Source organism: Phyllobates terribilis, unplaced genomic scaffold, assembly GCF_046119375.1.
Source record: "Phyllobates terribilis strain yellow unplaced genomic scaffold, ASM4611937v1 Scaffold_11__3_contigs__length_659146591, whole genome shotgun sequence".
NCBI classification, from domain to species: domain Eukaryota; kingdom Metazoa; phylum Chordata; class Amphibia; order Anura; family Dendrobatidae; genus Phyllobates; species Phyllobates terribilis.
In genome coordinates, this window is record NW_027362771.1 from 255248380 (window position 1) to 255262707 (window position 14328).

The following is a 14328-nucleotide window of genomic DNA, read 5'->3' on the forward strand; positions in this document are numbered from 1 at the left end:
AATACTTTCACAAGGCACTGTATTGCAATTCTCTAATATGGAAAACGATCAATGGTCCTGTAAAAGAATAATAGCTGCAGAGTAAAAAAAAAAAAAACTGATTGCATACGGATAACAGGTGAGACGAAAAAAAACAAACAAACACGTCTCACTATAATGGATGAGAATTGGACCAATTTTTTTCATATGTGCGTGTGACCCTACTCCTAAAGGCAAAGTCCGGCTGTAATAGCCGTAGGTGGAGCAGAGCTCAGCCTGCAACAGTTAACCTGTTTAAAACCGCTGTCAATCACTGACAGCATAATTAACAGCGAGCTGGCATGGGGGCGCGTCATTCTATGCGCCCACTAGCAGGCCCGCGATGTGACCGCAGATGTGTTGCTGTGGCAGCCGGGGACCTGTTGAAGACACCCCCACCCCAAGGCTGCCATAATAGAGAACTATTGAAACTCAGCCTGCGGCTGGACTTAAAGGGAGATTGATTTGTACTACATACATCAATACTGTAGCATTGCTATATATTATGCAGGTTCAAGTCCCCAAAGGGGACTAAAATATAACTTTTAAAATATGAACCAACCTACCCCCCTTTTTGTCCCACAAAAAATAAAGATATTAAAATAAAAAAAATTACATACGTGGTATACAGTAAAGGAAATTATTTGATCCCTTGATGTTTTTGTAAGTTTGCCCACTGACAAAGACATGAACAGTCTATAATTTTAAGGGTAGGTTAATTTTAATATTGAGAGATAGAATATCCAAAAAAAAAGTCTAGAAAATCACATTGTATAAATTAAATAAATTTATTTGCATTTTGCAGTGAGAAATAAGTATTTGATCCCCTCCAAACCATTATGAGTTCTGGCTCCTACAGACCAGTTAGATGCTCCTAATCAACTCAACCTGCATTAAAGACCGCTGTCTTGCATAGTCACCTGTATAAAAGACTCCTGTCCACAGACTCAGTCAGTCAGATTCTAACCTCTACAACATGGGCAAGACCAAAGAGCTTTCTAAGGATGTCAGGGACAAGATCATAGACCTGCACAAAGCTGGAATGGGCTACAAAACCATAACTAAGACGCTGGGTGAGAAGGAGACAAAATATAAGTCAGATCAAAATATAAAATTAACCGGACGGGTAAACAAACAAACAAAAAAAAATACAACAAAAATTATTCAAAGCCTTTTTCAGTCACCGCATTAAAATGCAGTAGGAAGGGGGGCGAGGCCAGGACCTCAATGTGAGAAGAAGGGTGTGTGAGGATCTCCTGCTGAGCTGAACACAATAGAGGCATAGAAGAGGCAGAGTGCCGGCATTTTCACCTCAATTACAGCACACATGGGGCCACGACGTGCTAGGACACCGGGATCCACTCCACGGCCAGTGATGGAGACCGCACTGGACACCTTTCTTCAGAAGGACTCAGCACCTCATGGTGTCCCAGAGCCATCTTGGCTGGAACAGACCGGACTGCAGCGGCCTCAGACAGAGCACAGAGGTGAGGGGAGTGGGAACCAATCCCAGCTTGTGGCCCCTGCTGATGTGGATTTGCAGGGGCACCTAATAGCAAAAAGCCGAGGCAGAGCTGTGAGAGTCGTCTCCTCTGCAAATAAGACTGTTACAGCTCACAGGAGGTGCACATCAGAGCCCCCCTCCCCACAGACAATTGCACAGATAACAGCATGTGCTGCTGATCATCCCCAGCCCCCATCAGAAGACGGAGAGGCAGCTGGGGAGACTGAGGGAGAGGGGAATATTTCCACTGTCCATGGTAAAGGGGGTGGAGACTTGTCCTCTTCCCCTGGCTGTACTGAGGATGAATGGGGGGTTGGGAGCCTGCATCCCTGTGCCCCTGCATGGCAGAGTTACCTATAGCATTTACCCTCCAAGATAGACTTCAAAAACCTTATAAAGGAAGTCAAGGATACCTGCAGGTCAGAGATTGCTTGTGTGAGACAAGACCTGAGGCACTTGGCAAATCGTATAGAAATACTGGAGGATGATCATAATACTACTAGAACTCATGTAACCAAACTACAACAAGTGACCACCCAGCAAAAATCAGTGATGCAGGATATGCATGCCCACTTTGAAGATCTTGATAATAGGGGAAGAAGGAGCAATATACGGGTGAGGGGTCTCCCCGAGTCGGAGGGGGTGGAGGATCTCAGAGCTATACTTCAGGAGATCTTTAACTATCCTGGGTGATAGTCAGCCTGCCTCGATCAAATTTGATAGAGCTCACAGAGCCTTGGAGCCAAAAGGTACTACAGCATTTCCGAGGGATGTAATATGCTGCTTGCATGACTGAGCTGAAAGAAAAGATAATGGCCAAGGCACGGGCCCAGAAAGCCATAAAGTATAGGGGGGCGGACATCCAGCTCTTCCCGGACCTGTCTAGAATTACCCTGCAGAAGGGAAAGCATCTTAAACCTCTGCTCAGCATGCTCCTGGATAAGAAGATTCCCAATAGGTGGGGCTTCCCCTTTGCTTTAATGGCTCGCAGGGATGGGGTGTCGGCAATGCTCTGCTCTATGGGGGATTTGGCCAAGTTTTGTGGGGACCTCCAACTAACAGCACCGAACATTCCAGAATGGGACTATCTTCTCCCCCCGGAGGCTCCACCTCCCGTATGGTAAAAGGTGGGGAGGCAGGGCAAAGAGGGAACGACACCTCACAGGCCTGGAGAGCAGGGCCCGCCCTCTGGAGTAAATAAGAATAACTATGGTTGACTGTAAAACCCGGAGCATAAGCGGCTTCGCTTGAGGGTTTACTTTTTGTCTTTATCGCTCTTTTTCACTTACAAGCCGGTACTCGACGTCAAGTTCAGAAATACTTATGTTTGATATTTTTCTATGCCTTAAATGAATGAATATTTTAAAGTGTCACTTTGACAACCTGTTTATAAATGCTCAGTGGGGTTCCTTGGGTTTCTGGACAAGGATTTTGGTTATTGTTTCTTCTCACAGGAAGTTTTTTTTCCCCCTTTTTCTGGAATCCCTCCAATATATTTTCCCAAAGGGTTGTTGGACAGCAAGGACATTGTGATTTCCCTTAACTGCATAGTACGTTTTTGAAACTTAGTGGGCTCACCTTGTGCCACGGTAACAACCCTTCTCCAACAGTTAGTCTTGGGAAAATTGTTCTGATCTGTTTTGATATTTGTACATGTTTTCTCTTAATGTTGGTTTGCTTCAGTCTGTGTCTCCCCTACATCCCACTGTCTTTCCCCTCCCTCCTTTTTACCTTTTCTTTTCCTTATCAAGAGAGCAGGGGTCATTCATGAAGCTCCATGGCAGGTCATTATGGGGCGGGAGGCTGCAACGATTGTCAGCGAGTATGATTATAAGCATTAGTTCACCTTTTCTCACTAGCAATGGTTAAGTTGATCACTTTGAATGTAAAGGGGCTTAATTCCCCTAGAAAAAGAAGGCTCACACTGCAGGAGTTGCTCAGAGAGCGGACATTGCCTTTTTACAGGAGACCCATTATGACCGGAGTGGGACGTTTAGATTTGCGGCCCATCATTACCCTTCTGCCTACTCTGCCTATAATAATAAAAAGGGTGGAGTGGCCATACTTATATCATCTTTATGTCCAATTCAAATCTCTAAATCTCATGAGGACCCGGCAGGTAGATTCTTGATACTGGAGGGCTTTTTTCAGGGCAAAGCAATAATATTGTGCAACATTTACGCCCCAAATTCGGGCCAAATACCCTTTATTCGCAAGGTTCTAACTAGCCTTCGACGGCTGCAGCCTGGGGCATTGTTGGTGGGGGACTTTAATATCCCATTCTCAGAAATAAATGATAGGCTTGCTTTGAGGGGAAACCCGCCATCTGCTGGTTCGTCCTGATTATCATTGGAATTTAGAAAATTGATCCGGGCAAATTCCCTTTTTGATATGTGGAGAATAGATCATCCCAAAGAAAAAGCTTACACTTTTTATTCAAATCCGCATCAGACTCATACCAGAATCGATTACTTTTTTGCTAATATTGTCACACTTAGAATGCTAGAGAATGTGGAGGTGGGGTCCATAACATGGTCGGATCATGCGCCGGTAATATTAAAATTTAAAGTTGGGTCTCAGTTCCTCCAGAGCCTGTCACTGGCAACAATGAATTTCTGGTAAAGGATCCCTGTATTCAAAAATCTTTAGCAAATCATTTAACCTAGTATTTTGAACTAAATTTGGGATCTGTGCCCTCCCTTCCTATTTTGTGGGAAGCGCATAAGGCGGTAATAAGAGGATGTTGTATTGCAGAGGGTGCGAGGCTTAAAAAAAATTCAAGGCAACTTTTCTCGAATCTTAATTCTCAGATTCGCCTTCTGGAACGTAGATTTGCCTCTTCTCTGTCGGCTGGGACTCTGAGGAAGCTGTTGGCCACTAGGGACAAATTGAAGGATCTCTCCATCCGTAAAGTGGAGAAGATGCTTGTATTTTCAAAACAGAGATATTATGAAAAAGGGAACAAGGCCCATACCCTGTTGGCTAGGCAATTGCAGGATCGCTCTGTGGCCGTGGCTCCTCAGGCTCTTAGAGACGATGAGGGAACTACCCACTATGACCCAGGGGAATTATAAAATTTATAAAAGATATTTGACAAGAAATTATATAATCTTCAGGACCCACTGGCAGGCAATCCAGAATATAGGCGATCAGAGACAGACAGCTTTTTTCGGAGGATTAGTCTGCCAGTTCTTTCAACGGAGGCACAAGAGTCCCTTAACAAATAGATCACTCTTGAGGAATTAACTGACATTTTGAAAGATTTGCCCCTGGGTAAGTCACCAGGCCCGGACGGTTTGACCTATCTATATTCTAAAACTTTTGCGGATATACTACTCCCCTATATGGTTGACCTTTTTAACTCCTTCCTGACGGGAACCCCGATTCCTAGTTTGCTGTCTCATTCATATTTGGTGTTAATTCACAAGGCTGGTAGAGATCCCCTTGACCGCGCCAACTATAGGCCCATAGCCCTCTTGAACTAAGATTTAAAAATATTTACCCGTCTCCTTGCAAATAGACTGAATGTCTGGCTTCCGCACATGATTCATAAGGATCAGGTGGGGTTTATGCCCTTCAGGCAGGGAGGAGACAACACAAGGAGGGCTGTGGACCTGGTGGATGTGGTCAATAGGAATAAGTCTATAAGTATTTAAAATTTCCCTATTTGCAGACGATGTGCTACTGACCCTCACAAATCTGCATATCACCCTCCCTAATCTTAAAGTGACACTTCGGGAATATGGCATGATCTCAGGATATAAGATTAATTCTAAAAAAACAGAGGCACTTCCACTAAACCTTCCCCATGAAGAATTAGATCATCTTAAGCTGAATTACAAATTCCGGTGAAAGTCAGATATCTGGGGATTAACATAACGTCAGACTATGGGACCCTGTTTGCTCATAATTTTCCGCCCCTTTTTAAAGAATTGAAGGGTTCTATGGTCAAGTGGGCCAATCTTCATATCTCAATTTTGGGGCGTATATCGGCGGTGAAAATGTCCCTTATTCCTAAACTCAACTACTATTTTGAACCTCTGCCAGTTGGGGTTCCCATGGGGGAGTTGAGGGCTCTCCAATCCTGTATAATGAAGTTTATATGGAATAATGGGAGGCATAGAATCTCCAAGCAGGTACTGATCTCAGGGAGGGAGCAGGGGGGGGGGGGGGGGGTTTATCGGTCCCGGATGTGGTTAAATACTATTGGGCGGCTCACTTGAGAAGGATTCGCTCGTGGTCATCCCTTTGGGCATATAAGTGGACAGAAATTGAAAAATTATGGATAGCCCCAGTTCATCCGAATTCACTACTGTGGTCTGAGAAATCTGTTAAACTCCAAACCACTTTACTGGGCCCTAAGCAATTCACTAGAGACATATGGGACACCTGTAGGAGGAGATTTCCTCTTTCTTCTAAACACTCCCCGATGATATCGTTTGTCTTTCAGCCTTTGCTCCCTCAGAGCCAAGAATCATCGATGGCTCATCCCTGGATCAACGCGGGATTGTTTAGATTTGCGGATATAGTGGACAGAAACACCTTAGTAATACATCAGTTTGATTATTTAAAAGAAAGTTTTAATGTCACTAACCGGGAATTCTATCAGCACATACAGATTCAGTATTTTGCAAGATCCCTGTTTGGCGCATATAAAGTGTCCATCCCCACAGAGTTTGAGAGGCTGTGCAGGAGAGGTCCCTCTACCAAGGGGTTGATCTCGGATATATATAAAATAATCAATTCACCGGTGGGTGGACCCATCTTCCAGCACCCCTATATGTCTAAGTGGGAGGGATTCTTGGGAAGGAGGCTTTCCCCTCAGACATGGCAGACAATATGGTCTAAAGCAGCTAAGACATCAATCTGTACCCTATACAAGGAGAACCAATATAAAATTTTAATGCATTGGTACCACACGCCAGATGTCCTGAATAAAATGAACCCGCAGGTCCCGAGTATATGCTGGAGATGTGGATCATCTGTCGGCACTCTGACACATGTTTTCTGGTCCTGCAGCAAAATAGTTCCCTTTTGGGAAACAATAAGAAAACTGGTTCAGGAGGTGCTATTTACAGAGATTTCTCTGGAGCCCTGTTTTCCTTCTCAATGTGACCCCTGGGGGAATGGGTAGACATTCTTCCAAATTGCTCCTCCACTTGTTGACAGCAGCGAGATGCATGATTGCTCTTTGCTGGAAAAGGGACTCACCACCCTCTAGACAAGAGTACTACGCTAGGGTCTGTGATGTGAGGCAGATGGAGTCCTTGACTGCAAGTCTTAATGCAAAGATGGACCTGTTCGAGACAGTATGGGCCCCATGGGACTGCTATTGGGCGCAGCGTAGTGAATGATCAACTGCTTCTTGATCTTTTGTCTATATCGTTCTTCCTTTCCCTTCCTTCTCTCTGTGCTGTCTGTGTTTTGTTTTTTTCCTTTGCGTTTCATGGACTGTTACTTAAAATGGATGTCATATCAGATATTTGAATTTGAAAGCTTTAAAGTGATCTCTAATGGGCCGGCCTGTTGGAGGCCTAAGGGTTTTCTCTGATATGAAAATGTGAATGACTTTTCTGTGTTCTATGTTTGCTAAAATATGTGAAAAATTTTAATAAAAATTACAGTTATAAAAAAAAATGCAGTAGGAAAAAAAAAAATCCAAATATATCTATCCTGAAATGGCATCAATAAAAACCATCTGCTCACCCTGCCAAAGACAAGATTTTACATGGGTTAATAGTCCAAAAAACTTACAGGTCTAAAAAAAATAAAAAAAAAAGTATACAAATCGCTGAACTGCCTCCCCCCCCCCCCACCCCTATGGAACTGCTAGAGACCGATAAAAACTTAGCCGTGTTTCCATCCCATAGACAAAGTCCTGTTGTAATTGGAAAAGGCCACATCATTGGAAACAGTGGCAATCAGCAAGCTTGTACCTATTCATTGACTAAGTGATAACTTGCTAAAAAACCTTTAAGAGCAAAATTAGTATGGTTCGACAGAAAGCACATCCCAGAATACTAAAGTTGTGTCACCATGGAAAATAAGTGTTGGTGGACAAAACACTCACCTGGAAGCCCAGCTGGGCAGCTTTGATTGCGGCAACATAACCTCCGGGACCAGAGCCGATGACTGTGACATCAGCATCCACTTCAAGACAATAAATTAAAAATCCTTTGGTATAATTTTAAGAAAACAATAAGTCAATCCAAATGGTCTGACATTCTTCCAGAAAATGAATAAGACTGACAGCTGGGCGTTTCCATTCTCCTTGATATATAGCTGGGCGTTTCCATTCTCCTTGATATAGGGGTGTGTCCCTACATAGTCAACAATGATTGGACACTATAGCGACACACACAACTGTCAGTTTATTCAAAATTTTCTAATAAATGACAATGTGGACAGTTCCAAGAAAGAAATATTTTAAAGTTATTGAGCGGTCACGTTTAGGGGGGCTGCGCTGCAGGAAAGAAGAGCCTTGGGATGCCAAAGCGTAAAACCCAATTTGGAACCCAAGGCGCTTCATTCTGTGCAGCCCACCTATATGTGCCCACATCATTTTTAGCCATTACACATCGGGAAGAACCTTTCTTCCAGCCACGAAGCACCAGAAGTAGCTTTCCATGCCTTTATAGGTGATGCCAGCACACAACACATTCAGGTGAACACCACCATGGCTTATAATCATTCTCTACCAGACGGCATTGCCCCATTTTGTGTGCACTTCTGTCCCTCTTCAGAGCTTCTGAAAGCTATTCTAAGGGTATGTACCGTATTTTTCCGACTATAAGACGCACCTAGGTTTTAGAGGAGGAAAATAGGAAAAAAAATTTAAGCAATGTGATCATGATGCCCTGTTATGGGGGAGGGGGTCTGCTGCTGACACTGGTATTGGGGTAATGTCCCCCAATTCTGTTAATCGTGGTATGCATGGCACCCCTTGATCCCCCATCCTGGTATGCATAGCGCCCCCTGATCCCCATTCTAGTATTCATGGCGCCCCTTGATCCCCGATGCTGGTATGCATGGCACCCCTTGATCACCCTTCCTGGTATGCATGGCGACCCCTGATCACCATTCTAGTATTCATGGTGCCCCTTGATCCCCCATCCTGGTACGCATGGCACCCCTTGATCCACCATCACGCTGCCTACAAAAAAAAAAAAAAAAAAAACACTCAAACTCACCTCCAGCGCTGTCCCGCTCTGCTGCCGACACTCACTGTGTGAGCCAAGCAAGGCGTCCCTGCCATGCGCCCTTACACAGTGTGAGACGCTGTGCTGGAATAGTCACTGCTCCCCACGCCGGGACTCTGTGCTTGGGGAGCAGTGACCATTCAGTCTGTTCAATAGCCGGCGCACTGTACCACAGCGCGGCTCCTGCTGCCGCTCTGAACTCAGTGTGCCTGCTATTAAAGACCATGAATATTCACTACAACCGATGGAAGTGGATTGTAGGGAATATTCATGAGCTTTAATAGCGGGACACAGACCGCAGAGCGGAAACGAAGCCGTGCTGCGGCTCCAATGTGCCGGCTATTAAGAAAAATTTATATTCCTTGCTCTCTACGCCCATGGGCGTGGGGAGCAGGGAATATTCATTTTCTTAAGTAGCGGGCACAGGGTAGGCTGCAGCAGGCAGCTGCTGACTCCTGTGCCCCGCTGATTCCCCACCGCCACTCCCCCACACAGCCATGTATATAGTATTCGGACTATAAGACGCACCCCCCACTTTCCTCCAAAATTTTGGAGGAAAAAAGTGCGTCTTATAGTCCGAAAAATACCGTATGTATGTACAGTACAGACCAAAAGTTTGGACACACCTTCTCATTTAAAGATTTTTCTGTATTTTCATGACTATGAAAATTGTACATTTACACTGGAATAGCATGCCGCTGCAAGATGCTGTGGTAGCCATGCTGGTTCAGTATGCCTTCAATTTTGAATAAATCCCCAACAGTGTCACCAGCAAAGCACCCCCACACCATCACACCTCCTCCTCCATGCTTCATGGTGGGAACCAGGCATGTAGAGTCCATCCATTCAACTTTTCTGCGTCGCACAAAGACACGGTGGTTGGAACCAAAGATCTCAAATTTGGACTCATCAGACCAAAGCACAGATTTCCACTGGTCGAATGTCCATTCCTTGTGTTCTTTAGCCCAAACAAGTCTCTTCTGCTTGTTGCCTGTCCTTAGCAGTGGTTTCCCAGCAGCTATTTTACCATGAAGGCCTGCTGCACAAAGTCTCCTCTTAACAGTTGTTGAAGAGATGTGTCTGCTGCTAGAACTCTGTGTGGCATTGACCTGGTCTCTAATCTGAGCTGCTGTTAACCTGCGATTTCTGAGGCTGGTGACTCGGATAAACTTATCCTCAGAAGCAGAGGTGACTCTTGGTCTTCCTTTCCTGGGGCGGTCCTCATGTGAGCCAGTTTCTTTGTAGCGCTTGATGGTTTTCGCAACTGCACTTGGGGACACTTTCAAAGTTTGCCCAATTTTTCAGACTGACCTTCATTTCTTAAAGTAATGATGGCCACTCGTTTTTCTTTACTTAGCTGCTTTTTTCTTGCCTTAATACAAATTCTAACAGTCTATTCAGTAGGACTATCAGCTGTGTATCCACCTGACTTCTGCACAACACAACTGATGGTCCCAACCCCATTTATAAAGGCAAGAAATCCCACTTATTAAACCTGACAAGGCACACCTGTGAAGTGAAAACCAGTTCCGGTGACTACCTCTTGAAGCTCATCAAGAGAATGCCAAGAGTGTGCAAAGCAGTCATCAAAGCAAAAGGTGGCTACTTTGAAGAACCTAGAATATAAGACATATTTTCAGTTGTTTCACACTTTTTTGTTAAGTATATAATTCCACATGTGCTAATTCATAGTTGTGATGCCTTCATTGTGAATGTACAATTTTCTTAGTCATGAAAATACAGAAAAATCTTTAAATGAGAAGGTGTGTCCAAACTTTTGGTGATGTAGGGGCAAAGACCCAGATTCCATCGATTTATCCATTACTGGGCTGTGTGTTGCTGTTTTGATAACAATCAATGTTTAATCCGCAGCAGATCTAGCAGTTCTCTGAATACTGAGCCCTGTATAACCCCAGCTCCACCACTGATTGTGTACTGTGTAGGCAGAATGCTGCCAATCAGAAATGGAAGCAGGGTTACCCAGACCGTTGATCCTTACAAAACTACTTTACATTTTTCTAACTTTAATATCTGCCTGGCTGGTAATAAGAAGAATTAGTACCGTGACAGACATTATTGATACCACTGCCCAATTATTCCCCACAAACAGGTTTAATAGGAACATTAGATATTTACTAGATTACTGATCAGGATGACAGAACAGCCACACATCTGCACAGAACTCACATGGTTGGTCTGCGTAGGTTCGGAGCGGAACAGCACATATTCTTTTCAGCCCAGGGGTGATGTGACTTAGGTGGGTCTTCTAAATACAAAAATACAAGAACATCAATGTGCCATCTAACACATACATATTACATCGTGTATCCAGTTCAACATGAAAAATTTGACGAAAAGATCCTGTCTTTAATACATGTAACAAATCTAATTTAAACGGTGGGTCATTTTCAGCTAACACACAAGAGAACCTGTCAGCATTATTTTGTCATTTAAAGTAAGAACTTTGTTATAATGGCGCTGTAATACTGATTACTTTGATTCCTTTGGTGAAGAAATCCACTTTCTAGTTCTTCTTTAATCACCATTTGAAGTTTTCTGGTAACTAGATTTCAGTGCACAGGGGCCGGACTGTGCATGGGGTCTTCTCCTCAGTCTGTGATTCCCCGACCCCATGCACAGTCCGGCCCCTGTGCACTAAAATCTAATTACCAGAAAACTTCAAATGGTAATTAAAGAAGAACAACAAAGCGGATTTATTCACTAAAGGAATCAATGTGAATAGTATTACAATGCCATTACTGCCGTGTCTTTACATTACAAAAAACTGTGAAGACAGGTTCTCTTTAAAAGGCAATTACATTTATTTTTAAAACAGATGTCTGAAGAGCGAACGGAGCCAATAAGGAAAAAAATATGTTTGTTTGATGATATATTAAGGTTTCCTTTGTATCACACGAAATACACAAGTGATGGGGATGTATCAATGTATCGGGATATACGACATGTATTACTCAGACAACTAGGTGTCCCAGCCTGCAACAAACTATGTGACTATCAGCACACCCATAAGATTGTGCGATGGAAGGAAGGAAAAATCTGTGGACTTTGGGGCACATTTATCAGACTTCTGTAGACAGACGATGCCGTATCACTCACAAGCTTTAATGGGCACATGGGGGCAGAGATCTCAGCGCCATCCTCCCCCTACTAGTCACGTATTCCCTGAGGACTCACTGTAATACAGGTGTAACCTGCACCAGGTATCCAGCTATACAACACTGTACTATACATGCCACCACCCAGAGGTAAGGGGCTGAGGAGAATATGAAGACCCCCCACATTTCATGAGGGTGGGGCTATGCCAGGCTAGGCACCTGTTGTCAGTCTGCACCCCACACCCCAGTAATTCGCTAACGGAGCAGATGGCTAATAATTCCCTTTAGGGCCCTAATAATGAAGTATTACAGGGTTCCCCGTTAACAATTGGAGAGCTATAGGGGGTACACGTCCAGCTCCTTATCCTTGGGTACCCCACTACACAAGCTGGGGGTCCCACACCAATAACCTCACTGACAGTGAATGGCGCCGTGAACCATGCAGGCAGTATAGGGGAACTCTGCACTGAAGGTCAGCGGAGAACAGGCTCCGGGACAGGCGGTGCTAGTACTTTAGGCCCAGCTGTCACACACAGCGGCCGGAGCTGGAGGAAGCGCTGGCACCGCCCTGCGGTCTGAACTAGGTGGCCCGGCAGAGGCTCTCGCCATTCTAGCGTTACCTTGCTGAAGGTGCAATAAACGCGGCTCCAACTGTGCATTTTGCTTTCGTAAGTGTGACCCACTCCGCTCCCTGTCTGAGCTTCCTGCGATCAAGGACTCCACGAGGTGCGCAGGCGCAAAGGGGTGTGTCAGCCGCAGTGCAGCCTGGGAAATGTAGTCTTATATTTCACTTACGTCACGTGATAATTGGTAACTGTACTGTACACTACACAGCGCTGGGAGGATGTGAGTGAAATTACTGTGTATAGACCAGAAGCTCAGTTTTGTTCTAAGCTGTCATGGCAACAGGGGAAATGCCTAACTGCAAGGGCAGTAAAGTGTGAGCTCCCTGGAGTTCTGCAGACTCTCCCACTGCGCTCTACGTGACCCGGAAGTAACTTTTACCATGCAAGTCTATGGAGTGGCAGAATGAGGCTTTATAGACTTATATTGTAAGGCTATGTGCCCACAATGCAGAAATGCATATTTTTTACGCTTCTCCCTGGCAGGAAAAACGCATGCGGATTGTACATGCGTTTTTCCTGCCAGGGACAAGCGGATGTGAAGCGTTCTTCACATGCATTTCTGCATGCGGGTTATCAAGCGCTTTCCAAGTGATTTTAGCATCACTTGGAAAAGTGCTTGACAACTTGGTCACACTATATAAATCCATACAACCGGCATGGATTTATAGTAGTGTGACCAAGTTAGTTAAAAAAAAGAATAAGAATGGTAAAAAATAAAAAAAAGATTATACTCACCTTCCGATGTCCTCCTGGTGTTTTGTCCGCTCCGTCCGGTGTCTTGCACTGCTCGCGGTGGTGTGAAGGACCTGCGGTGACGTCATTGAGTCATGTGATGGGTAACATGACTCAATGACGTCATGGCAGGTCCTTCACAACAGCGCGAGCAATGCAAGACACCGGACGGAGCGGACAAAACACCGGGAGGACATCGGAAGGTGAGTATAAACTTTATTTTTTATTTTAAATTCTTTTTTTTTTACAGTTTCTGTAGTACCCAGGTCTGGATGAGAGTCTCCTCTCCTCCAGACTTGGGTACCATCAGCACATAGAAACGCATATTATCCGTGTGTACAAATGTACTGAGACGGATAATATGCGTTTCAATGCAAGTCAATGGCGGCAATTACGCTGCGTGTCCGCAAAATTAATGGACATGCTGCGGATTTTTGAGCACAGCATAAACGCTGCGGAAAAATTTGCAGCATGGGCATTGCATTGACATTGCGGCTTGTCATTGGGGACCATGGGGGGCGGATTACCAAGCGTTTATGCTGCGGAAATTCCGCAGTATAAACGTTTGGAAAACGCATAGTGGGCACACAGCCTAAGGCTGTGTGCCCACGATGCGTTTTTTAAGCATTTCTGCAGCGGCAAAAACGCTGCAGAAATGCTTAAAAAACGCATGGTAGAAGGCCTGCCATGATCCCCAATGATAATCCGCATGTGCTGTGCACATGCTGCGGAAATTTCCGCTGCGGATTATCATTGCGGAAAAAAACGCAGCACTACCAATTATTTTGCGGAAGTGCTGCGTTTTCGCCACCATTGACTTGCATTAGAACGCGCCAATTCCGCAAGACTGCATCTGTACTTGCATAATTGGCGCGTTCTAATCTGCGGATGATACCCAAGTGTAGAGGAGAGGAGAGTCTCATCCACACCCAGGTACCATTAAAAAAGCTGTAAAAAAAGGATAAAATAAAAAATAAATGTACTTACCTTCTGGCGGCCCGCGGTGCGTTCCTCCTTGCTTCCCGGCACTTCGCAATGGAATGAAGGACCTGCGCTGACGTTAGAGTCATGTGACGGGTCACGCGACGCTGATGTCGGCAGGTCCTTCAATCCACCGCTGCCGGCAGTCGGGA

General features: G+C 44.8%; 1 protein-coding gene across 1 annotated transcript in view; it reads right to left on the minus strand.

The window, feature by feature from the left end:
• The window catches only part of DLD (dihydrolipoamide dehydrogenase), a 36955-nt gene extending 24343 nt beyond the window's left edge, over positions 1 to 12612 (minus strand). The window contains exons 1-3 of the mRNA XM_073652180.1: positions 12458 to 12612; positions 10909 to 10987; positions 7593 to 7672 (exon numbers count right to left, since the gene is read on the minus strand). Coding sequence (XP_073508281.1) covers positions 7593 to 7672; positions 10909 to 10987; positions 12458 to 12496 — 198 coding nt within the window. The 5' untranslated portion in view covers positions 12497 to 12612. The remainder of the gene's footprint in view (positions 1 to 7592; positions 7673 to 10908; positions 10988 to 12457) is intronic.
• Between the last annotated feature and the right edge of the window lie 1716 nt (positions 12613 to 14328).